This window comes from Salvelinus alpinus, chromosome 24, assembly GCF_045679555.1.
Source record: "Salvelinus alpinus chromosome 24, SLU_Salpinus.1, whole genome shotgun sequence".
In the NCBI taxonomy this organism is placed as follows: Eukaryota; Metazoa; Chordata; class Actinopteri; order Salmoniformes; family Salmonidae; genus Salvelinus; species Salvelinus alpinus.
This window is the reverse complement of record NC_092109.1, coordinates 20622722-20647852: the sequence shown is the minus strand read 5'-3', so window position 1 is coordinate 20647852 and position 25131 is coordinate 20622722. Positions and strand designations below refer to the sequence as shown.

The following is a 25131-nucleotide window of genomic DNA, read 5'->3' as shown; positions in this document are numbered from 1 at the left end:
ACAACAACTGAAATCAGTGGAGGCTCCTCAGAGGAGGAAGGGGAAATTTCCTCAGTGAAATTTCATAAAAATAGTGAAACCTTAAAAAAGTTATCCTTTATAGATAAAACTATACTAAATATATTCATATGTCACCAAATAATTGATTAAAATACACTGTTTTGCAATGAAGGTCTACAGTAGCCTCAACAGCACTCTCTGGGGTAGCACAATCAAGTGAAGTTAGGAGAGATTAGATTGCACAGAACAAAGCAGCAAGCATTGTTTTAAGGTGGAGATATGGTTCTTCTGTTGCAGTCATGCGCAGTGTTCTTGGTTGGTCATCAATTGACAAGATAATTGAAAAAAACATGCTAATTTTATTTCATAATATACATAATTTAAAACGGCCGAGTTCTATTCACAACGGTATTCAGTTGGTAAGAGACAGACATTCCGTAAATACTAGGAATAGATTGTCCACCATTTATGCGTTATCCAGACAGAAAAGAGAAATAGGCAAAAAAATAAATCGATTTAGAGCAATAAAGAAATGGAATAAATTAACTGAGCAAACCAGAAACCTTTCAATATATACATGTAAAAATTATTTTAAAACCATTTAAATATAATACATAGAAATGTTGTGGGACTATAGTAGATGAAGAATCAATATTTTTTAGATTGAGTATTTATTGGGTCATTATGTTAGTATATTATGTATGTTTGTAATAGTGTGTTATATGTGAAAATGTGTTCGTATTATAAATTGTATTTTAATGTTTAAGGACTCTTGGAAGATTAGTCCAAATGGGGACTAAAAGAGATCCAAATCAAACCATGGTATAGCCGGAGGACAGCTAGCTTCTGTCCTCCTCTGGCTATCGAGGAAGAAGCCACTGTCCTCACCCCCTTCCATAGACATATATGGTAATTATGACCACTTCCGGAGGACGTCCTCCAACCAATCAAAGCTTTTGCAGTATGAACTGACATGTTGTCTATCCAATCAGAGAATTAGGATCAGAGAACAAACCTAGTGAGTTGTTTTGGGATTGTGCCACAGAGCATTATGAGGGTTTTATGTGTTGAGAGGCTTGATGACATTGTTGGATAGAGATTATGAGTTTAGAGGGAGAGTTGAGCATTTGTTTTATATTATTCAATTCAAATGATTTTTTTCAAATTACAGGAGATGGAGGAGGTATATTATATTATAGTTTTCTTGGTTTTAGAACTTTATTTTTGTGTTCATTTAGTGCAATTATTTAAATTTGCTTTGCTAACTTCAGCAGCTAGCTAGCTACCAGCATGAGTAGGCAGTATTCTCCGCCAGAATGGTAGAATGGCCAACGCTGCCAAGAATGTTGTGGACTTTTTGTTGAAGAACCCCTTTCATTCTCTGGGGTACACAGAAAAGGTGCGTATTAAAAGTAAGGGTCGACCTCTGCCTGAGATCAGTTTCATGAAGACGGATGAAAAGGTGAGGGCGTTCAATACCAACTTGAATCAAAAGTATAGCTTGTTAGCGTGAAGCCACGTCTCATCAACTGGCACATTGAATGTTTCCCCCCAAGCACTGTGAGTGACCCTAGCAATTTTCTCTCATTACTGTATGTAGAGTCAATCACATACACAAAAACAATCACATTATTACACATCAATGATTTTACTCCTTGCTTGGACTAACTCATTCTTAGCTATTTTGTCTAACTATGTACAGTGTTGTCTTATAGTTTTTTGTCTTCCCAGTCCAATCCTGTCCTGCACTGAAGTCAAGCCTCTGAACACCTCAACTCATGCCTCATACCCTCATTCAATCACTGCTGTCATCCCTTCCCAACACTGTGTAAGTAGCCCTCTCATTCCCATTCCCCATAATATTGTACTTTAAATGTCTTGATTAAATGCTTTAGGTTAAAATAATTAGTCTTTGACAATTTTTTGAAATAGACTTTTTCGTCTCTGTGCCTTCCGCGCCTATACCGTGGGTCTCCCATTCTCCTAAATAGTTAAAGTCACCAGCCTCCACTGACTGAAATACCACAATTTTCAGACCCTTTACTTAGTACTTTGTTGAAGCACCATTGATTACAGCCTTGAGTCTTCATGGGTATGATGCTACAAGCTTGGCACACCTGTATTTGGGGAGTTTCTCCCATTCTTCTCTGTAGATCCCCTCAAGCTCTGTCAGCATCGATGGGTGGCATTGCTGCACAGCTATTTTCAGAGATGTTCGATCGGGTTCAAGTCTGGGCTCTGGCTGGGCAACTCAAGGACATTAAGATACTTGTCCCGAAGCCACTCCTGTGTTTTCTTGGCTGTGTGCTTAGGGTTGTTGTCCTGTTGGAAGGTCAACCTTCGCCCCAGTCTGAGATCCTAAGCGCTCTGGAGCAGGTTTTCATCTAGGATCTCTCTGTACTTTGCTCCATTCATCTTTGCCTCGATCCCGACAAGTCTCCCAGTCCCTGCCGCTGAAAAACATCCCCTCAGCATGATGCTGCCAGCACCATGCTTCACAGTAGGGATGGTGCCAGGTTTCCTCCAGATGTGACGCTTGACATTCAGGCCAAAGAGTTCAATCTTGGTTTCATCAGACCAGAGAATCTTGTTTCTTATGGTCTGAGAGTCTTTAGGTACCTTTTTGGCAAACTCATAGCGGGCTATCATGTGCATTTTACTGACAAGTTGCTTCCGTCTGGCCACTCTACCATAAAGGCCTAATTGGTGGAGTGCTGCAGAGATGGTTGTCCTTCTGGAAGGTTCTCCCATCTCCAAAGAGGAGCTCTGTCAGAGTTACCATCGGGTTCTTGGACACCTCCCTGACCAAGGCCCTTCTTCCCTGTCTGCTCAGTTTTCCCGTCGGCCAGCTCTAGGAAGAGTCTTGGTGGATCGAAACTTCTTCCATTTAAGAATGATGGAGGCCACTGTGTTCTTGGGGACCTTCAATGCTGTAGAACATTTTTTGGTACCCTTCCCCAGATCTGTGTCTCAACACAATCCTGTCTCGGAACTCTACGGACAATTCCTTCAACCTCATGGCTTGGTTTTTGTTCTGACATGCACTGTCAACTGTGGGACCTTATATAGACAGGCGTGTGCCTTTCCAAATCTTGTCCAATAAATTGAATTTACCACAGGTGGACTCCAGTCAAGTTGTAGAAACATCTCAAGAATGATCAATGAAAACATGATGCACCTGAGCTCAATTTCGAGTCTCATAGCAAAGGGTCTGAATACTTATGTAAAGATATTTCTGTTTTTTGTTTTAATACATTTGCCTTTTTTATTTATTTTTACTCTTTTTGCGTTGTCATGATGGGGTATTGTGTGTAGATTGCTGAGGAAATTGTTTTATTTAATCCATTTTAGAATAAGGCAGTAATGTAACAAATGTGGAAAAAGTCAAGGGGTCTGAATATTTTCCGAAGGCACTGTATACATGCTTATTTTTTGTGTGACCAAGGTTTAAAGCTCACAAGCCGGGCTGTGTTAAAGTTATGGATCTGTTGTTTCATAGTTTCCCCCTCGCATATGTTTCCATCTTACATCTTGATTCTATTATATGATACACCAAAAAAGTATAATGTTTCGTTGATATAAATCAGTTATTTTCACATTTGTAAAAATATCATATGCATCACATATGACAGAGTGCAGAACAAGATGGAATTCGAATAATCAATCAATGAATATTGGAACACTCTGACAAAAGCCTCTACACAATAATACTATGACTAATGGCTGGTGTTGGCACATCCAAGTGTGTTTCTGTGTGTGTGCGTGTGTGCTCTCAAGTGTGTGTGTGTGTGTGTGTGTTTACGACAGTGTATGCTCAAGTGTGTATACAGTTTGTGTGTTTGGAGTTTCCTTCTTTAAAATCTTTACAGTTGCCTCTCTCTCCTCCAGAGTTGGTTTAACAACCCCTGGCTACTAGGCCTAATTCAAGCCAGACAGACAGACATACAGTCCCATCCCCTTTCTTCTCACCCTACCTCACCTTACCCAGGCTGACCCTACATATAGTATAACACTATCTACCAAGAATGCAGTTAGGCTCATACAGAACTAGCTGTACTGCTGGCATCTCTGACAGGACTATTGTAGTCACTCCAAGCAGTAACTGGAGTTTCCCTACAAAACATCCCAGTAGTATCAGACATACTATTGTATACCACCTGGAAGAAATGGGCTCTTTCAAGTACAGAGTTGAGAGTGTGGTTGTTTTTCTTGTTCCTCTTGCCGTCAGGCCAGGAGTTTTTTCCTTGACCATGTGACCTGACAAGGAAACACTCCTGGCCATAATTCTAACACACACACACACACACACACAAACACACACACACACACATACACACACACACACACTTTTATAGTGTTAATTTCATTAGCTGTTGTACAATATGATATAAAGCACTGGGCCTTTAAGGGACATTCCACTTAACTCCTCACCCCAATAACTTCTCTGCCGATCAGCCTTTTATTTCGATTATGCATTTTACTAGAGTTTTCTTTTTTCTTCTTTACCCTCTAACTCACCATGTTTTCCTTCATCTTTGTGTAAATCCCCAATCATTTGTTTATCTCTCTTAAAAATCTGATTATGTTTTTTTTGTATGGTTTTGTTTTATAAACATTGAAAGTGGGAGGTACCTACAATCCTATCTGGGTTTACATGTATATTTATTCAGTTAGCAGACGCTCTTATCCAGAGCAACATACAGTAGCGAGTGAATACAATTTCATACTTTTTTTTGTACTGGTCCCCCGTGGGAATTGAACCAACAACCATGGCATTTTAAGCGCCATGCTCTACCAACTGAGCCACACGGGGCCTTAACTCTCCTGCACATGTTATTTTTGTTTACGTTTTAAACATTTATCATATTGTTTTGTTTTTTCTTGTGTGCAAATAAATAAATACAAATAAATAAATACAAATAAATAAAGATTAATACAAATAATACTGTAACGGATTACATTTAGAAAGTAACCTACCCAACCCTGCACACACACAACCCCCCCCACCCCCACCCCCACACACAGGTTATCTGCGGAGACATCTGACATACAAACGGATTGCATTATAAAAACACAAATAGGCGTGGGGCAACATATTGTTTTGGTGATAGCATCATCTGAGAGGCGGAGTTCCCGTAAACACTTTGACACCGGTGAAGCAAGAATGTAATCGGCTAATGAAAGAAGATAGGATTGTGCTTCACACTGCACTTTTTAACCTCTAGAGCACAGGGACCAGAGAGAGGAGGAGAAGAGAGGGGGGATGAAAAGAAGGAAGAAAAAAGAGAGGATGTCGTTGTATTGTCCCCAAGTTACAACAAGGGAAGGGGCATCTGAGGTGAGCTGAAGTTGTCTTTTGCTCTTTCTTTCTTTTCCCCCTCTCTTTTTTCATTCCCTCCCTCCCTCCCCAGTCCTGAATAATTGCCCCTGCTGCAAGAGCCTTCAAATAGAGATTTCTCATGTAGTTTACACCCCCTCTCCCGCCCCCTCTCTCCTCCCTCTTTCTCTCTCAAGTAGATCCTTCAATCCTTCATCCCTAAGCGAGTTACCATTGACACATTAATCAACATCATGCCCTGTCAATTAAACGTAATGCCGTTAAGTCTGATGGTCAGATGGTAATGAAGCGAATTTCTCACAGCTGGTAGTAACATATTTCATCGTGTAATAGACCTGAACAGCTTGCATCCCAAATGGGCCACACTAATTGTTTGTTTACATACACCAAAATGCTTTTCAACTGAAATGACCCGTACCATTCGTGTGTTGGTGCATACGTATATGGGCGTAGTGCTGACATGCTCGTGAATAGAGAACCGACATACCCGAAACACACAAACACCTAGCCATATGGACATGATGCTCCTGAGTTGTGTATGTAGAGTATAAGTCTGACTATGCATACACATATACACAAAGAACAACTGTGTGTGTGTGTGTGTGTGTGCGCGTGCGCGTGCGCGTGCGTGCGTGTGTGTGTGTGTGTGTGCGCGTGCGCATGCGCGTGCGTGTGTGTGTGTGTGTGTGTGTGCGCGTGCGCATGCGCGTGCGTGTGTGTGTGTGTGTGTGTGCGTGTACAGTATGCTCCCCTTGCCCCCTGCTCCAGTCAGATCCCCACATAACCACTTCCACATGTTCATCCTCACCAACATAAAACCAGTTGAGGTGGTGCTCCATTATGTTAATAGCCAGAGCAAACAGGAGGGAGGGCCCCGGTACTGACGCTGGAATCCAGACCCAAAACAAAACATCATTCATTCACTCCTTCTATATGGGTCACTCCACCTCACTAATGTAATTTCTCTCTCTCTCTTTCTCTTTCCCTGTCTTGTGTTCTCTCACTCTTTCTTGTGTTCCCTCTACCTATTTCTCTCTCTCACATACAAACAATCCCGCTCTCTTTCTCTCCCTCTGCCTTTCTCTCTCTCTTTCTGCGCCCCTTGTCTCTTCCTCTCTCTCCCCAGCTCGCTCTCTGCCCCCCCCTCTCTCTTTCTGCGCCCCTTGTCTCTTCCTCTCTCTCCCCAGCTCGCTCTCTGCCCCCCCCTCTCTCTTTCTGCGCCCCTTGTCTCTTCCTCTCTCTCTCCCCGGCTCGCTCTCTGTCTCCCCCCTCCCTCTCTCTCTCTCTGCCTGTCTCTTCCTCTCTCTCTCCCCGGCTCGCTCTCTGTCCCCCCCCTCCCTCTCTCTCTTTCTGCGCCCCTTGTCTCTTCCTCTCTCTCTCCCCGGCTCGCTCTCTGTCTCCCCCCTCCCTCTCTCTCTCTCTGCCTGTCTCTCTCTCTTTCTCTGTGTGTGTGTGTGTGTTTTAGGGAGCATTAATTGATTAGCTTGCAGGTCTGTTAACAGAGCCTGGGAGGGGGATAAAGCTCTGGTGCTGTTGTCTTTACGAGCCCTCTGTGGGAGTGAACGGGTTTTACTGCGTGGCTGTGAACTAACATCTTTGTTTGTTTAGGGTGGTTTGTGCTTGCCTGCATGCTTCTGTTTTTGGTGTTTGTGTGTCAATGTCTGTGCTCCCCATCTGTTGAGTGTCTGGTATGTGGGGGTTGATGCTGAGACATCTTGGTAACCTGAAAGCTCTTGCTCCAGTAGCGTGAGAAATGCTCACACATACGTGTCTCACAGGGATTTTTTTTGGTCCTCTGCACAGTGTCGTAATGCAAAGTAATGATGTTAGTACACATTCAGATTTGTTGCAGTGTATTTCATCTCAGCAAACACCACAAACATACCCATTAACACACAGACACATACAACACTCTGTGAGGATGACTTCACTGTGTGAGTGGGGAGGGAGGGAGGAGCTGTGGGAGGGAAGGCAAGAAGGGAGGGGGGGCGCAGTGAGCAGAGAGTACCTGGTGATGTCATCATCCCAGTGAAGCAGAAATACATAGATATTGTTGCAGGTGATGGTGCAGCGTAGAAAGACTAAACATAGATATTGTTGCAGGTGATGGTGCAGCGTAGAAAGACTAAACATAGATATTGTTGCAGGTGATGGTGCAGCGTAGAAAGACTAGACATAGATATTGTTGCAGGTGATGGTGCAGCGTAGAAAGACTAGACATAGATATTGTTGCAGGTGATGGTGCAGCGTAGAAAGACTAAACATAGATATTGTTGCAGGTGATGGTGCAGCGTAGAAAGACTAAACATAGATATTGTTGCAGGTGATGGTGCAGCGTAGAAAGACTAAACATAGATATTGTTGCAGGTGATGGTGCAGCGTAGAAAGACTAAACATAGATATTGTGTGTGTGTGCCCGTGTGTGTGTGTGTGTGTTTGCTTACACGTGAACGTGCATGTGTGTTTGTCTATCTGCGTGTGTCAGTGCGTATGTGTGTGAGCGTACAGTATGTGTATCTGTGCCTGCTTGTGTGTGAACATATATATGTGTGTGTGTGTGTGTGTGTGTGTGTGTGTGTGTGTGTGTGTGTGTGTGTGTGTGTGTGTGTGTGTGTGTGTGTGTGTGTGTGTGTGTGTGTGTGTGTGTGTGTGTGTGTGTGTGTGTGTGTGTGTGTGTACATGGATTTGTGTGTTCCATGGGAAAGCAAGAACATACGTTAAGGAGCTTACAAAAGCAGCCCCTCAACACTGGTCTTGTATATGCATCAAGTTAAGTTACATCAACATTGTACAACAAAAGATTAAGCTAGCAGTACAGATGAATTGGCCACATTGTGTGTGTGTGTGTGTGTGTGTGTGTGTGTGTGTGTGTGTGTGTGTGTTATAAAATGTTTGCTCTGAGGTGCATTTGCATCCGTGTCTCATTTTGTGTGCGTGTGTCTGACCATGTGGGCCCATGTGTCTGCCTGTGTGCATACCTGAGTCTTGATGATGTCATCGTCTCTGTGGACCTGCAGGACGTAGCCAGAGTTGCAGGTGATGGTGCAGCGAGCTCCGTTGAAGAAGCCCAGACTGCTGCACTTGAGCTCTGCATTGCGGATTAGCGGATCCTGGCAGTCGATGGCCTCACACGAGTAATGGACACAGCTAGCGGGACACACACATGCACAACAGGGGAGAATTGGTACCCGTATAATAATGCACATAGTAGCTACATATATACTGCATGTACGGGGGTATATAGGACACAACTGGAGCAGGGAAGAAAATACAAATAAGAAAAACTTCTCAGAATCACAATCAGCATCACAGTGTGGCTGCAAACACAGCCAGACACATCCCACTTAAATTCACATGCACAGTGGATGGACGATCCATACAGTACAATACAAAGTACACACACACACACACACACACACACACACACACACACACACACACACACACACACACACACACACACACACACACACACACACACACACACACACACACACACACACACACACACACACACACACACACAGTGCCACACTGCATTCACCTGGCTGCCCTAGAAGTGGGACCATGACAGTGTCCCGAATGGCACCCTATTCCCTACACAGTATGGTGCACTACTTTTGACCAGGCCCATATAGGTTACCCATAGGACTCTAATCCAAGGTAGTGCTCTCTATAGAGAGAACAGGGCACCATTTGGTACGCTGCCATGAGGCAATGCCCCACAGAACTTCCTCCCAGACCTCATCCAGTACAGTCGTCCAGACATACAGACTAGTAAGAATAATAAAACAAAGAGACTCTTAAAACAAAACAATGACACATTTAGGGTTTTAGTCGTAGCAGGTCTTGACTTAGGCGATGGGCTTCCACAGCTGACAGGCCAGGGTGTTGAGGCAGTTCAGAAACCATATACTAGTGGAGGGAATGCTGATGGTACAGGGACGGAGAAGCATCAGTCGAATAGACAGGCATGAGTTCTTCATCAGGCACCTTCGCCGTGTCCACCTCCTCCATTGGTTAGGCTGGATCATCAACTCCCGAAAGTGTAGCACCAACCTGGATGATGCTTCGGTGGCTGTAGGCTACACATCGGTACCAGTCCGGTACAGTCCCCATATGAGCATCAACCGCCACATCTGTCTTCATTATAGCATGGAGAACACACAGCTAGATATAGAATGTATCTCCTCTTTCCATGAAGATACGCTGTGTTAAAAAGATGGAAGCTACCAGAACCAGCAGTAAGTGTCTTGAATCAGCAGTATAAGGCTGCTGCTTTGGAGGTAAGATTCTCTGGGGCTAGCTGCTCAGTTCAGGCTGGGCTGAGGTTAGGTGGAGTAGCTACAAGTTAGCAACAAGGTAATGCTTAGTGAGACCCCATCGTGCTGTATAAAGGCTAGATAGATAGATACCTTGTAGCTGTGTATCAGCAATCTCACTGGAGCAGTGTTTAAAAGAACACAAGACACAAACACATTGAAAATAGATGGGATCAAATAAAACAAAATTGGAATGAATTAATCAAGAATGTGTTCACATATGGCCAGAGTGAATGTCTGTGTGCTTGCATGTGCATGCTTTTGAGTCTGTGTGTCCAGATTTGTGTGTTTGTCTCTGTGTCTGCACACACACGTGTGTGGGAGTGTGGTTGATGAATTAAGAGAAACAGGATATTATAAGCAGACTACAATGGCAGAGTCTGGCCAAGCACTACGTTGGTAGCAGTCAGCTGACTTTTTTTCATGCTCAAGGAATGCGGGGACGCCCGAGGCTGTCTTTTACAACAGTCGGCCTACTGTAGGCTTCCCCTATGAAGCTCGAGTACCAAGTGGCACCCTGTTCCCTATGTAGTGCACTACTTTTGACTGGCAGTGCGCTATACAGGGAATAGGGTGCCATTTGGGACACAGATGAAAGAGGGCATTAGAAAAAAAGCGTTGCTGAGGAAGTTTGTTCAACTCTGCTGTGATGTACGACCGGAACATCTCTTTTATTCTCCCTCTCTTTTTTGTCTTCCTTTCTTTCTGTTACCTTTTCTTGAGCTCTCCATCTTTCATCCTCTAATTGGTACCTCTATTGTTCTCTATCTCCCTCTCACAAACGTATCCCTTTTTTCTTCTTCCATTCTCCCGCTCTCTTCCCTCCCTCTCACCCCCCCCCTCCCTCTCACTCCCCCCTCTCTCTCCCTCCCTCCCTCTCTTCCCCACTTCTCACCCCCCCTCCCTCCCTCTCACTCCCCCCTCTCTCTCCCTCCCTCCCTCTCTTCCCCACTTCTCACCCCCCCCTCCCTCCCTCTCACTCCCCCCTCTCTCTCCCTCCCTGCCTCTCACCCCCCCTCTCTCTCCCTCCCTCCCGCTCACCCCCCCTCTCGCTCCCTCGCTCCCTCCCTCCCTCTCATCCCCCCCTCTCTCTCCCTCCCTCCCTCTCATCCCCCCTCTCTCTCCCTCCCTCCCTCTCATCCCCCCCTCTCTCTCCCCCTCCCTCTCATCCCCCCCTCTCTCTCCCTCCCTCCCTCTCATCCCCCCTCTCTCTCCCTCCCTCCCTCTCATCCCCCCCTCTCTCTCCCTCCCTCCCTCTCATCCCCCCCTCTCTCTCCCCCCTCCCTCTCATCCCCCCCTCTCTCTCCCTCCCTCCCTCTCATCCCACCTCAACAACAAACTCGGAACCTCTAAGCGTATAAAGAGAACTCAGAGCAAACGTAAACCGACACTCACTATAAATCCAAACTCCCCGCTTGAGCTACAGTGTTTACATTTCAGTATCCTTAGCTGAGAAGGTGGAAAGAAACAGGCTTTATAGTCAGCTTAACACTGAGTTGTTTTCAATCCACTTTACATTACATGAACCACAAGGCATACAGTATTTCCAGTTGTAAGTATGGTTTCAGCTATGTCTCTGATTTTTGGGCGGATAAATTACAATGGCATATACATTAAAATGGAAAAACTATTGAAAAATCAACAATAGTTTGAAGACTACTACAAGGGGCTACCACAAAGTCACTCTCTCCCTTCCAGCATCTCATCACTCAAAATCTGAACCTTCACTGGAGACAAGGACAAACGGGGAAAAAGACTCCACTCACACTCAAACAATCTGCCAGTACCCCTCAAATCCTCTCGTTTAAAAGAAGGGATGAAGAAGGGAAGGAATAGAGAGAAGGAAAGAGCGTGGAACATAAGACTGAGTCACGTTAATAGCTCCTGTTGTTAACAACTTAGGGAATAAGGGACTTGGTGTTTTGTAGCGGTAGAATTATTACGGGAATCGGCTGTTTGGTTGGAGAGAGGGAGGAGGAAAATGAGGAGGAGAGCAAAGAGAAGGGAAGAAGTAATAGGTATTAGGAGAAGAGAACATGGAGGAGAAGAACTGAAAGAGGAAGAGAGGGAGAGGGCAGGGAGCGAAGGGAGATGGAAGAAGAGGGAGGAAGGGAAAAGGAGGGAGAATGAAGAGAAAGAGAGGGTGGAGGAGAAATGAAGGTCAGAGAGTATGAGGAGAAAGAGGAAGAGCGCTCTAGCTTAAGACTCCCTGGACTAAATCGCTTCTAGAGACTCAGGGGCCTTGGGGGGAGCAGTAGAAGCAGGGAGCCGCCAAATAGATCATATTCACACAGTCAAAACCACCTTGGATATGGCTCCCGCTGAGCACAACAAACCCCAAATATGCCAATACAAGGAGCCATAATACTAGGCAATTACTAATTACTAATGAATGAACTGATCCTCTGGGTCGGCATGGAAACTCACACCACCAGCCTCCCACCAGAGCTCTGCTGCTGGAACAGTCAAAAACAGGATACGTCCCAAATGGCACCCTATTTCCTATATAGGGCACCACTTTTGACCAGGACCCATAGTGCACTGTGTAGGGAATAGGGTGCCATTTGGGATACAAACCAGTTGTCACGCAAACGGTCCAACAGGAGGGCATGAAATGTGCACTAGTACATGTGTTTGAATGGTTTGAACCTTCATTCATCACATGTTTAGTCTCATTGAGATGAAATGTCTATTGCAAAATAGATCTACTTCATTGCTTTTGCTTCTTGCATGTGATCTATTGTGTTAATAAACTATCGATTCAATTTTATATGGACCAGGGAGGATTTCTTCACTAAGACAATGAAATGAGCTACAGGTATGGTATGCTAGTTGGAATTGGGGCTAGTAGTCTACAGAGCATCCAGAATGTTTGCTAAGTAAATCTACTGTATCAGAACTCAGTACCGAAATATTCTATAGCAAACCGAAGAAATGCCACCACACATATCAGTAGTAAGCTAAATGACACCAAGTGAGTTGTTGAATTTGACAACTCAGTAGATGTCACGTTCCTGACCTGTTTTCCTTGTTTTTGTATGTGTTTAGTTGGTCAGGGCGTGAGTTGGGGTGGGCATTCTATGTTATGTGTTTCTATGTTGGGTTAAATGTGTTGCCTGATATGGTTCTCAATTAGAGGCAGGTGTTTGACGTTTCCTCTGATTGAGAACCATATTAAGGTAGGCTGTTCTCACTCTTTGTTTGTGGGTGATTGTTCCTGTGTCTGTGTCTGTTGCACCACACGGGACTGTTTCGTTTGTTCGTTCGTTTGGCTAGTCTTACCTGTTCGTGCGTTCTTCGTGTCTATGTAAGTTTTCATGTTCAGGTCTGTCTACGTCGTTTATTGTTTTGTAATTTTCCAAGTGTTTTTCGTGTTTCGTCGTTCTGTAAATAAATCTTTATGTCTGCATACAACGCTGCGTTTTGGTCCGACCCTTACTCCTTCTCCTCATCCGAGGAGGAGGAATTAGACAGCCGTAACAGTAGAATGGGTCACAACTCTGAGGAGGGCAACTTGTCTTTGTGGCATCAAACAATTTCCTGTCGAGAGCAGATAAGTCCCACCATCCAATTAGCTTGTCTCGTTTGCTTCACTGGCAAACAACAAAAGCCACAAATGGCCCTATTTTTTATGACAGCCCCCTGACAAAACTCTTTGAGGCCTGTGTGTGTGTGTGTGTGTGTGTGTGTGTGTGTGTGTGTGTGTGTGTGTGTGTGTGTGTGTGTGTGTGTGTGTGTGAAAGTGCACATGCTCATGTGCACATTTTCTTGACAGATTTCCCTACACATTTCCTTCTACATGCATGCAAAACAGTGATCCTTTGAAAAGCTTCCAGTGTCTCCCGTTTCTCCCCCTGTGAACTCCCTGCCCCCTCCTCACCTCTGACCCATGGGGTTGTAGATCTCGTTGCTCTGGCACCCGCTGATGGTGATTGGGTCAAAGAACTGGAAGGAGCGCAGGCCCACGCCAGAGATGGCTACCAGGTGGGAGCGGAACTCGACCAGGATGGACTTGGTGTGGTAGAAGGCCACACTCAGGTCATGGCTCACTGGGATTACCAGGGGGTTGGTCCTGCAGCTCAGACGCCAATCGCCTGGAAGGAGGCAACAGGGAGAGGGAGGGAAGGAGATAGACAGAGGTAGGAGGGATGAAGAGGAATGCGGGAAGTCAGAGATATAGTTCAATATGAGATTCCGAACAACGACTACAGTGTGTTTAAGAGATCTTTCCATGCTTCTACAGTTCCGTAGGTTGTATCTACAGACCTAAGCTGTGGATGACCTCCTTGGTGTCCACCAGTTTAACAGTGATGTTGCACTGCGTCTGGTCGATGTAGCCCGTACCATCTGCAGCTAGGTGGATTATCACAGCAGCAGCCACCATGGGGTGGGAGAAGTTGGCCTGGACGAGGAGGGAACACTTACTTTCAGTGCTCTAAACTATCAACACTATACACATTCATATAGGGCAGATGACTATCTGGAGAAATGCTTAGGTAAGTTAAGCTTTTGCGTAAATCTTCCAAACGTTGATTTAGGTCCACATGGGTCAGTCTCAGCCTTTCGCCCACCCATATCCCATGATCTTTAACCTTTGGCCTGTGACCTACCTTGAGCCAGTACTGAGGGTATCTGGAGGACTGCAGGGCCTCTCTGCAGGGGAACCAGGCGTACTGGGACACTCCGTCAGAAAGGTCAAATACCTTGGACTGGCATGTCTGATAACACACACAGAGAGACAGAGACAGAGAGACAGAGAGAGAAAGAGACAGAGAGAGAGAGAGAGACAGAGAGAGAAAGAGAGAGATCGAGAGACACAGAGAGAGAGCGAGAGAGAAAGAGAGATGAAGATTGTTAGTTACCCCAAACATTTCACAATATTTGCACATAATAATTGCACACATTTTGTGGAAAAGAAATGTTTCTGAAAATGTAAGATATTCTTTGTCTTTTACTGAAACAAGACATTTTGCATGTTGATTTTCAGATTATGAATCAAGTCAATGTAAATTGGCATCATTAGAAAGTGTCTATTTTTCTCTGATGTTTCTCTTATTTTGTTGCCTCGTAAGTTGAGATGTGTTTAAAGCCCTGGCAACAGGGTCATTCCTGGAGTTCTGTAATAGTGTGAGGAAGTTGCTAGGGAAAACAAGCACGGCACACATGGCGGGGCAGTGTAACACACAAAGCAAGTTAATGCACTAAACAGTCAGTCTGTGGAGAGGGGAGCTTTTGATCCTCTCTCTTTATCTCTCTCTTTCTAAATCTCTCACTCTCCATCACTCCCTTTTATCCTTCTCTCCATCACTCCCTTTTATCCTTCTCTCCATTACTCCCTTTTATCCTTCTCTCCATCACTCCCTTTTATCCTCTCCGTCACTCATTCGTTCTCTCTCCCCAATCCCCTCTCTCTACCCCTCCACCCATTCACTTTCTTTCTCTCCCTATCCCAGCTCTTTTCAGACTCAGAGCCAGATGTCAACTCATAAGGCCTGAACACTTTCTGGCCTTATGAGTTGACAGCTCTATGTACTTCATCCTCTCCACCTTCCTCTGTATGAGGGCTGCTTAGGTAAGGAATGGCACAGAGGTGAGGCTGTTTGTGTTTGTTGTCTCTCTTCACAGTGCAGAGGGGTCATCTGAGACCAGTAGAAGCTGGTGAACCACGTTGGAGATAGCGATGGGGGGAAAGAGTACAGACACAGGCACAAGGACAGTTTCCCAAGGATGCCAGTGAAATCCGACACCTGTAACCAGAGACGTCCACCCTGAGCTAGACAACCCCGCTGCTGTGATGAAAACTACCCAGAAGCCCTTCAGACAATCTATCTGTCCCCTGGATCTGCCGATGTGACAGTTATGGATGGACAGAGGAGGGAGCTGAGGTGGCAAAGACCAGATGGCCTGCTCACAAAGGTTCCCAGCCACCCGTGTGTTTGTTGGTTTTTGGTGATATTCTTCATGGTGCTTCTCCCTTAAATGCACTGGGGTCTGCCGGTGTCTTGTATTGAGAGTTGCTAGGGCTCCTCTTCCTGCTGCAGACCAACCAGAGTGAATATTGCACAGGTGACAGCCAACACGGGCCAAACCAATGACTTATTTATGTAAACACAGGTGGCACTGAGTCCCCCCCTGCCCCCCACCACCGGGTGTTTTTATAACACCCCACCGTTTTCAACAGACAGAGCCAGCGCAGTGTTATCACATGCCAAATCTCCTCTCTAACACACAGCCATAAAGAGCAATGCCGGTAGGAGGGATTCACGAGCCTCCAAAGTCCTGTTACTCCCCAGCATCCTCCTGTACAATGGCAAGAGTCAAACTAGTCCAAATAAGATTTGTCATTCATTTGATTTGGTCATTAGGTTGTAAATATAGCCCGCAACCTCAACCAAGGACTAACCCTTAGGTAGGAGGTGTGTGGGTGCGCTCGTGTTTGCGTGCGTATGTGTGTGTGTAGAGGGGCGACGAAATGTGTGTGTGTGTGTGTGTGTGTGTGTGTGTGTGTGTGTGTGTGTGTGTGTGTGTGTGTGTGTGTGTGTGTGTGTGTGTGTGAGGGGTATGGGGGGAGTCTAAAGCGGAAGCACACAGAGGACCACATAGCAGGGGCCTTGCATCATGGAGTAAACCACAGGAGAGCAGCCAAGCAAAGTCTCTAACATAAGCAACACACAGGGAAAAATACAGCAATAAAACAAATGGCGGACAATAAAACATCGTAGACCGCAACTTGAGAGGGTACATCGGAAAAGGGAAAGGATAGGGAAGAACAACACTCTGGAGTCTAAACTTAGAGCCCTTTTGTTGCGCTCCTTTCGTCATGGCAGTAAAAAGTCCTCTGCCCGCGCCGATCGACTAAATTGGTTGACTACAGCTACAACATTACAGCACGAGTTGTTGACAAAATACTATTTTAGGTCTCTGTGTTGCAAGAGAGAGGGAGAGAGAAAGAGAGGCAGAGAAAGAGAGAAATAAATATAGAATGAAAGAACCAAAGAAAAGCATTGAAGCGTTACAAAAGATGAGAATAACATTGTCTTGATGATTACAACCTTCTGCAGTTTCATCACCGTTGTATCAGCGTAAAGATAAGGCCACGTGATCGCAGACCGCTTTTACTGACACGTCTCAAGGGGGGCTTGCTATATGCATAAACAGAAGGAAGGAGGGAAAGACGGCACCCGTTTCTCATCCTCAAACACTGCACCCCCTTCTTGTCCCCTCCACTCCACCCCTCTTCACCCCCTGTGTCCCTTCAGCCTCTGCGCAGCTCAAACTGGGTGTTTGGAAGTAAATTACAAGCAAATAACCTAAAGCCTAGGGTTCCCTGAACAACACAGCAGCAGCATTGAGGAAGGTGCTCTAAGCTCTGCGCTGTTGTGTTTCCCCCCTCTAACCCTCCACCGGTCCTTCATTCAGACCAGCTGTCTGCTTACGAGAGGCGGCATGGCAGACAACAGCCAGCCCCCGGTCTGCAGACACATGCTGTTGTTTGTAAATCACCACTTAAGATAAAAGGAGGAAAGAAGAGACGAGGGGAGTCAGGCAGCAAGCAGAGCAATCTCATTGTGTGAGAGAGAGAGAGATTCCAAGGATGCAGGTTGGCTGCCCTAACCACCACACGGTAACACGCTACGTGAGAAAGCTCCATTTGAAGGCTCTTGCAGCCAGGGCAATAATTCAGGGATGTGTTTAGAGAGAGAGAGAGGGAGAGAGAGAAAAGAGGTAGAGGTAGAGGTAGAGGTAGAGAGAGAGAGAGAGAGAGAAGGAGAGAGAGAGAGAGAGAGAGAGAGAGAGAGAGAGAGAGCGAGAGAGAGAGAGAGAGAGAAAAGAGGTAAAGGTAGAGGTAGAGAGGAGAGAGAGAGAGAGAGAGAGAGAGAGAGAGAGAAGGGGAGAGAGAGAGCAGGGGAGAGAGAGAGAGAGAGAGAGAGAGAGCAGGGGAGAGAGAGAGCAGGGGAGAGAGAGAGCAGGGGAGAGAGAGAGAGAGAGAGAGAGAGAGAGAGAGAGAGAGAGAGAGAGAGAGAGAGAGAGAGAGAGAGAGAGAGAGAGAGAGAGAGAGAGAGAGCAGGAGAGAGAGAGAGAGAGAGAGAGAGAGGAGGAGAGAGCATGGAGCAGCAAATGGGACAGTCTGCCTATTAGCGCCTGTTCTCAAAATGATCCCCCACGAAAGACGTAGAGAGAAAGAGGGAGAGAAAAAAAACACAGAGCCAAAGAAATAATGATGGTCTTAATTGCTTAATCTGCCTCTACCATGGCGTTTCCCGCTGCGCTGGAGATCGGCTGCCAGTGGGTGACATTAGGTAACCTCTGCAGAGGGAAGCATTAGCCACAGCCAGGCTGGGAGTACAGAGAGGCACCAACCATAGCACCAACCTCACCTTTACACTAGACACACACAGCCAGGCTGGGAGTACAGAGAGGCACCAACCATAACAACCAACCTCAGCCTTAGACCGAAACACACAGTCAAGATGGAAGAGAGAGGGCCACAACCATATCCTACCAACCCCAATCCCAGGTTTATAGCTATAAACACACAGTCAGGCTAGCTGGAACAGAGAGACCCCAAGTCTAACCCCAAACCCAACAGTAACCTCAGCCACCCAAGAGCAGCCCACTCTTGCTGCAGAGTGATGTCACACTTCCTCTTTCTCTCTAACCTCATGGTCATCCTGCAGAGGAGAGTACCTGCAGCATCTCTCGGACTACTCATGGCTGCTTCAGTTCATCTGTTGAAAATAGCCCATACATGTAAAACTTTACATTGATATGTATAAATGGCATCTAAACAAGCCAAAAATGTTGCTATTTTGCTTCTCAACAGAACGGTCCATATTCTGCTCCTGTGTATTGTAAATGCAGCTCATGAAAGGCCTATTCAGGGCGAGGGGTGACCCCATTTGGCCTCTCAGGATTGGTCACGCAAAGTGAAGCTTTGGAACACGGCGCCCTAGCTGACTACCTCTGGTTTCCTCTCCGCCCGCCTGCCCCTCCCTATGTACACTGGATTCAACACACATTACAGCACATTTGGGGAGCGGATTTTTCTTATTTGGCCACGGCTCCCAAATGTGTTTATTTATTTCATCGAAACACATTCAGTAAACAGCTGCTTGGCTTCTTTTTCTTTTCTTTTTTGTTCATCCCCGCTTTGTTTTGTGAAAATTTGCATAAATTAGAGCTCCATCGGGCCGGAAGGAGTGAGCATCTGTGAGACATTTGCAGGTCGAGTCCTGTGCGAGGTTCAAACCACCATCGTTTACTGGATGCTGGTGAGTGCCTGATGTGTGAGGTAATGTCCTGTCACCGAGGAGAAATGGCTCCGCGGCCCCACCCTTACAGCCAGGCGCACAGTCCCATTGGCCACTGAGCTAATAACGGGGCTTATACGGCCATGCTCCAGCCTCCACAGCCCAGCGAGTAAGCTGAGGGCAAAGCAATAGTGTGGTCCACCTACTCCCCTGATCTCATCTGTCAAGACCTAAGCAGTGGCTGGTGCTGAGACCACAGAAGCAGGGTTGGTGGGTGCACCAGTGGCAGGCCAACCAGCCGATCGCAGATTGATTCAGATGGCGATGGATTCCTCGGGCATGGCCTTTTCTGTCAAAATTCCACCGTCACATCAATGTCCTTCACTCAACGGGTCCAACACTACGTGTTAACAGCTGGAAATGTAAATAGGGGCTGCTGATACCTCCAGAACCCGACCTGACGGGGTTTCCAGATGGTCCCTTAATGATAATTGAAACGGGAGAACGTCGGAACGTCATTCGTTTTTATTTTGTTACCACATGCTTATGTCACTGTCTGCGAGCCTGATGAGGAGTGTGGTTTGGAATGGGTTTATAGCGCGAGGGAAACGTGGTCTTCCTTGTAGCTCCTCAGTGAGAGAACAGCACGGAGCTGTCAGCTACAGCTGCCTGCGTACGCTGCACTTCTGGGACTCGGAACAAAACTACTCCGGTGAATGTTTCCTGCTTTTTACTAGCCGTACACTCTTTTCTACTCCTCCTCTTCTCTCATTTTCTTCTCTCCTGCTCTTCTAGTTATGGTGAGTTACCTGAAGGGCTGCGCTGTCTTAGATTCCTGCGAGATGGAAGCTCTATCTATAGCTTCCATAACTACCTGCCAGTGCACATATATTTGTGTGATGTGTTAAATGCCTGGGTTTCAGCGTCCTATCCAGGTGATTATTCGTGGCGTGATCGGACTGCTCCTAATGTTATCCTGTAGTCTGCCTGGGATCCATTATTGAAAGACTGGGGTTCTCTAGGGCTCTGGACCGGGGTTGCGTCAGAGATTGCTGGGCAGCATCCATCCCCTGAGAAATCACCTGGCTCAACATTAAATGGTTTACTGTAATATGCGCTGCTGGTTGCTAGCTCTGAGCCCAATTCCCCAATGAATTACCCCCCCCCCCTGGATTTAACCCAGCTAAAATAATTATACCATGGTGTTACTGTGTGTGAACATTATGTTCCTCTGCACAAAGTCAGGAGTGGTACATGGAATCCTCGGGGGACCACCACTATAATCCTGGTCGACTGTAGCTGCTGCTGCTGGACAGGGGGGAGGAGGGGTCCGGTCTGTGTGTGTATGTGTATGTCAAAGGAGGCTGCCGAGGGGAGAATACTCTCATAATAATGTTTAGAATGGCACAAATGGAATCAAACACATGGAAACCATGTGTTCGATGTACAGTATTTGATACCATTCCACTTATTCAGCTCCAGTCCTTAACACGAGCCCAATCTCCCCAATTAGGTGCCACCAACCTCCTGTGTTGTATGCGTGTGTGTGTGTGTGTGTGTGTGTGTGTGTGTGTGTGTGTGTGTGTGTGTGTGTGTGTGTGTGTGTGTGTGTGTGTGTGTGTGTGTGTGTGTGTGTGTGTGTGTGTGTGTGTGTGTGTGTGTGTGTGTGTGTGTGTGTGTGTGTGTGTGTGTGTGTGTACATGGATTTGTGTGTTCCATGGGAAAGCAAGAACATACGTTAAGGAGCTTACAAAAGCAGCCCCTCAACACTGGTCTTGTATATGCATCAAGTTAAGTTACATCAACATTGTACAACAAAAGATTAAGCTAGCAGTACAGATGAATTGGCCAAGAAAGACATTTCAAATGTTCAAGGAGGCAGATTTGGGTCACAGGAGGCTGGTGGCACCTTAACTGGGGAGGATGGGATTGTGGTAATGGCTGGAGGGGAATGAGTGGAATGGTATCAAATACATCAAACACATGGTTTCCATCTGTTTGATGCCATTCCATTAGCTGCATTCCAGACATTAATATGAGCCATCCTCCCCTCAGCAGCCTCCACTGATTTGTATCATCATTAACACTTATCAACCCCCAAATTGCATTAATGCGTCAGTTTATTCTATCTCTTGTCTTTATGGTATTTTAATGAAATTAAACGGCACATTTGTGATGACTTTAGATCTGATGATAAGAATTCAATAAGGCCTGCCCTTGGGGTGTGACATTGGGGTTTGGCCATTATGTGTTCTGAAATGTTCATTCCATGCCGTGGTATTTGCCAGAAGATGCGTATACTACATGGCCAAAAGTATATAAACTCCTGCTTGTCAAACTTCTCATTCCAAAATCATGGGCAATAAATATAGAGTTGGTCACCCCTTTGCTGCTACCGTATAACAGCCTCCACTCTTCTGGGAAGGCTTTCCACTAGATGTTGGAACATTGCTGCGGGGACTTGCTTCCATTCAGCCACAAGAGTACTGATGTTGGATGATTAGGCCTGGCTCACAGTCAGCGTTCCAATTCATCCCAAAGGTGGTGTTCGACGGGGTTGAGGTCAGGGCTCTGTGCAGGCCAGTCAAGTTTTTCCGCTCTGATCTCAACAAACCATTTCTGTATTGACCTCGCTTTGTGCACAGGGGCATTGTCATGCTGAAGCAAGTAGAGCCTTCCCCAAACTGTTGCCACAAAGTTGGAAGCACAGAATCCTCTAGAACAATGGTTCCCAAACTTTTTATAGTCCCGTACCCCTTCAAACATTCAACCTCCAGCTGTTCAGCACACTCTCAAATGTTGTTTTTTGCCATCATTGTAAGCCTGCCACACACACACTATACGATACATTTATGAAACATAAGAATGAGTGTGAGTTTTTGTCACAACCCGGCTCGTGGGAAGTGACAAAGAGCTCTTATAGGACCAGGACACCAATAATAATATAATAATATTCAGTAATTTTGCTCTTTATTTAACAATTTTAAATATAAAACCTTATTTTTCATTGAAAATTGTGAATAACTCACCACAGGTTAATGAGAAGGGTGTGCTTGAAAGGATGCACATAACTCTGCAATGTTGGGTTGTATTGGAGAGAGTCTCAGTCTTAAATCATTTCCACACAGTCTGTGCCTGTATTTAGTTTTCATGCTAGTGAGGGCCGAGAATCCACTGTCACATAGGTACGTGGTTGCAAAGGGCATCAGTGTCTTAACAGCACGATTTGCCAAGGCAGGATACTCTGAGAGCAGCCCTATCCAGAAATCTGGCAGTGGCTTCTGATTAAATATGAAAGGGATAACGAATCCAGTTGTTTGTGTCATCCGTTTCGGGAAAGCACCTGCGTAATTGCACACCCAACTCACTCAGGTACTTCGCTATATCACATTTGACATTGTCCGTAAGCTTGAGTTCATTTGCACACAAAAAAAAATCATACAATGATGGAAATACCTGTGTGTTGTCCTTGTTACTGCAAACAGAGAAGAGCTCCAACTTCTTAATCATAGCCTCAATTTTGTCCCACACATTGAATATAGTTGCGGAGAGTCCCTGTAATCCTAGCTTCAGATGATTCAGGCGAGAAAAAACATCACCCAGATAGGCCAGTCGTGTAAGAAACTCGTCATCGTGCAAGTGGTCAGACAAGTGAAAATTATGGTCAGTAAAGAAAACTTTAAGCTCGTCTCTCAATTTAAAAAAACGTGTCAATACTTTGCCCCTTGATAACCAGCGCATGTTGTAAAACCGTTACATGGTTGCTGCCCATATCATTGCATAGTGCAGAAAATACACAAGAGTTCAGGGGCCTTGCTTTAACAAAGTTAACCATTTTCACTGTAGTGTCCAAAACGTATTTTAAGCTGTCAGGCATTCCCTTGGCAGCAAGAGCCTCTCGTGGATGCTGCAGTGTACCCAAGTGGCGTCGGGAGAAACTGCTTGCACGCGTGTTACCACTCCACTGTCTCCCTGTCATGGCTTTTGCGCCATCAGTACAGATACCAACATATCTTGACCAACAAAGTCCATTTGATGTCACAAAGCTGTCCAGTACTTTAAAAATATCCTCTCCTGTTGTCCTGGTTTCCAGTGGTTTGCAGAAGAGGATGTCTTCCTTAATTGACCCCCCATAAATGTAACAGACATATACCAGGAGCTGTGCCAGGCCCGCCACTTCTGTTGACTCATCTAGCTGTAATGCATAGAATTCACTGGCTTGTATGCAAAGCAGTAATTGATTCAAAACATCTCCTGCCATGTCACTGATGCGTTGTGAAACCGTGTTGTTTGATGAAGACATTGTCTGTATAGTTTTTTGGGCCTTTTCCCCAGAATTGTCCCAGCCATATCCGCTTCAGCAGGAAGAATTAAGTCCGCAAGAGTGAAGGTTTCATTGAGTTGTGAGATAGTACTTTTGCACATATAACACACTGTGGCTGAGGAAAGGCACTACTCCCAATATAAGTGAAGCCCAAATCAATGTAGTTCTCATCATATTTGCGCCTCTTCGATTGTCCAACGTCCCTGTCTGTTGTTCGGTGCTTTCCTGGGTAAGGGGGCAGTAGCTCTTCAGCTGCATCAGATTCACAACTGTCAGTGTCCATGCTAGCTGGGCTAACAACAAATGTAGAATTACTGATGCTAGCGTTGGATGTGCTCGTGGAAGCAGAACAACTTGTGTCGTCGACAGGTACAGGTGTAATACGGCTGGTAGTAGCAGTACTACCAGTAGAGCTGGTATGTGTCTCTATGGACGCGAGCCTTACTTTTTCTTAACCATTTATCAATTTTCGAGCAAACTGAATGAGCAGCAGCTACATTTGGCTACATACCACTAGCGCGTTAGTGGAATTCCCACGAGAGAGTAACGGTTAATGTTATTGGATGTTAATTATTTGACTAGGCTACCTGTATTTGACATTGTTTTGTTATTTTGCTGAACACTAGATGGTTTAATTTACATTTTTGGCAGTGAAACGAGGCTACTCAGGCGAGAGAAAAACCTCACCCAAATGTATAGCCCCTTTGGAAAATAAAAATGGACTGTTTGAAAATGTGAAAAAATAAATACATGTGAATCACATTTTTATTTGGCGTACCCTCGACGGCATTGCACGTACCCCTGTTTAGAATTTAATTGTATGCTGTAGTGTTAAGATTTCCTTCATTGGAACTAAGGGGTCTAGCCCGAACCATGACAAACAGCCCCAGACCATTATTCCTCCTCCACCAAACTTTACAGTTTGCACTATGCATTGGGGCAGGTAGCGTTCTCCTGGCCAGATGGTGAAGTGTGATTCATCACTCCAAAGAAAGTGTTTCCACAGCTCCAGAGTCCAATGGTGGTGAGCTTTACAACACTTTAGCCGACACCTGGCATTGAGCATGGTGATCTTAGGCTTGTGTGCAGCTGCTCGGCCATGGAAACCCAATTCATGAAGCTCCCAACAAACAGTTGTGCTGACGTTGCTTCCAGAGGCAGTTTGGAACTCGGTAATGAGTGTTGCAACCGAGGAGAGACGATTTTTATGTGCTATGCGCTTCAGCACTCGCGGTCCTGTTCTGTGAGCTTGTGTGGCTGTGTGCTCGGCAATTGGTGTGGCTGAAATAGCCGAATCCACTTATTTGAAGGGGTGTTCACATACTTTGGCCATGTAGTGTATGTGTGCGTCTAAAGTGCTGCACCTCATAGTGTTACTGGGTTCAGACATCATTCGCTAGGATCAAATTGATAGCAGACATAATCCATTAACAAACTGTCTGAGGTCTTTAGGGAAGGGAACAGGGCTGGTGACGAAAGCAAAGCACACAGTACAAAGAAAGACTGTCTGCCTTCTTCTTCTCCTCTCTGTCTGTCTGTTTCTCTCTCTCTCTCTTTCTCACTGTCTGTCTTTGTCTCACATCCTTTTTCTGTACCTCGTTCGCTTTGTTATTCCTTCATCTTTCATTCTCACACACTCGCTCTGTCTCTCTCTCTTTCTGTCTCTCTCTGTCTGACTCTCCCCCTCTCTCTCTGTCCCTCCATCTCGTGTGCCCTTTGCACATTCTCAGGGTGCAAGACATCTCAGTGGAGTGTCACTTTCACATTCATTCTGGATGCAGTAAGTTCCCCTCATGCACAATCGGCACACTGTGCAACCAACATGATAAAACTGATGGAGAGAAGAAAAAAACTAGGAAAGAAAATCAAACAGAACGTGGGCCCTGCCCTCCAACA

General features: G+C 45.6%; 1 protein-coding gene across 2 annotated transcripts in view; it reads right to left on the bottom strand.

Moving 5' to 3' along the window:
- Window positions 1–25131, bottom strand: part of pappaa (pregnancy-associated plasma protein A, pappalysin 1a) — a 122154-nt gene that overhangs the window by 31994 nt on the left and 65029 nt on the right. For both annotated transcript variants that reach the window (XM_071363921.1, XM_071363922.1), the window contains exons 11-14: window positions 14271–14378; window positions 13927–14062; window positions 13541–13754; window positions 8317–8485 (exon numbers count right to left, since the gene is read on the bottom strand). In XM_071363921.1, the coding sequence (XP_071220022.1) occupies window positions 8317–8485; window positions 13541–13754; window positions 13927–14062; window positions 14271–14378 (627 nt within the window). The remainder of the gene's footprint in view (window positions 1–8316; window positions 8486–13540; window positions 13755–13926; window positions 14063–14270; window positions 14379–25131) is intronic.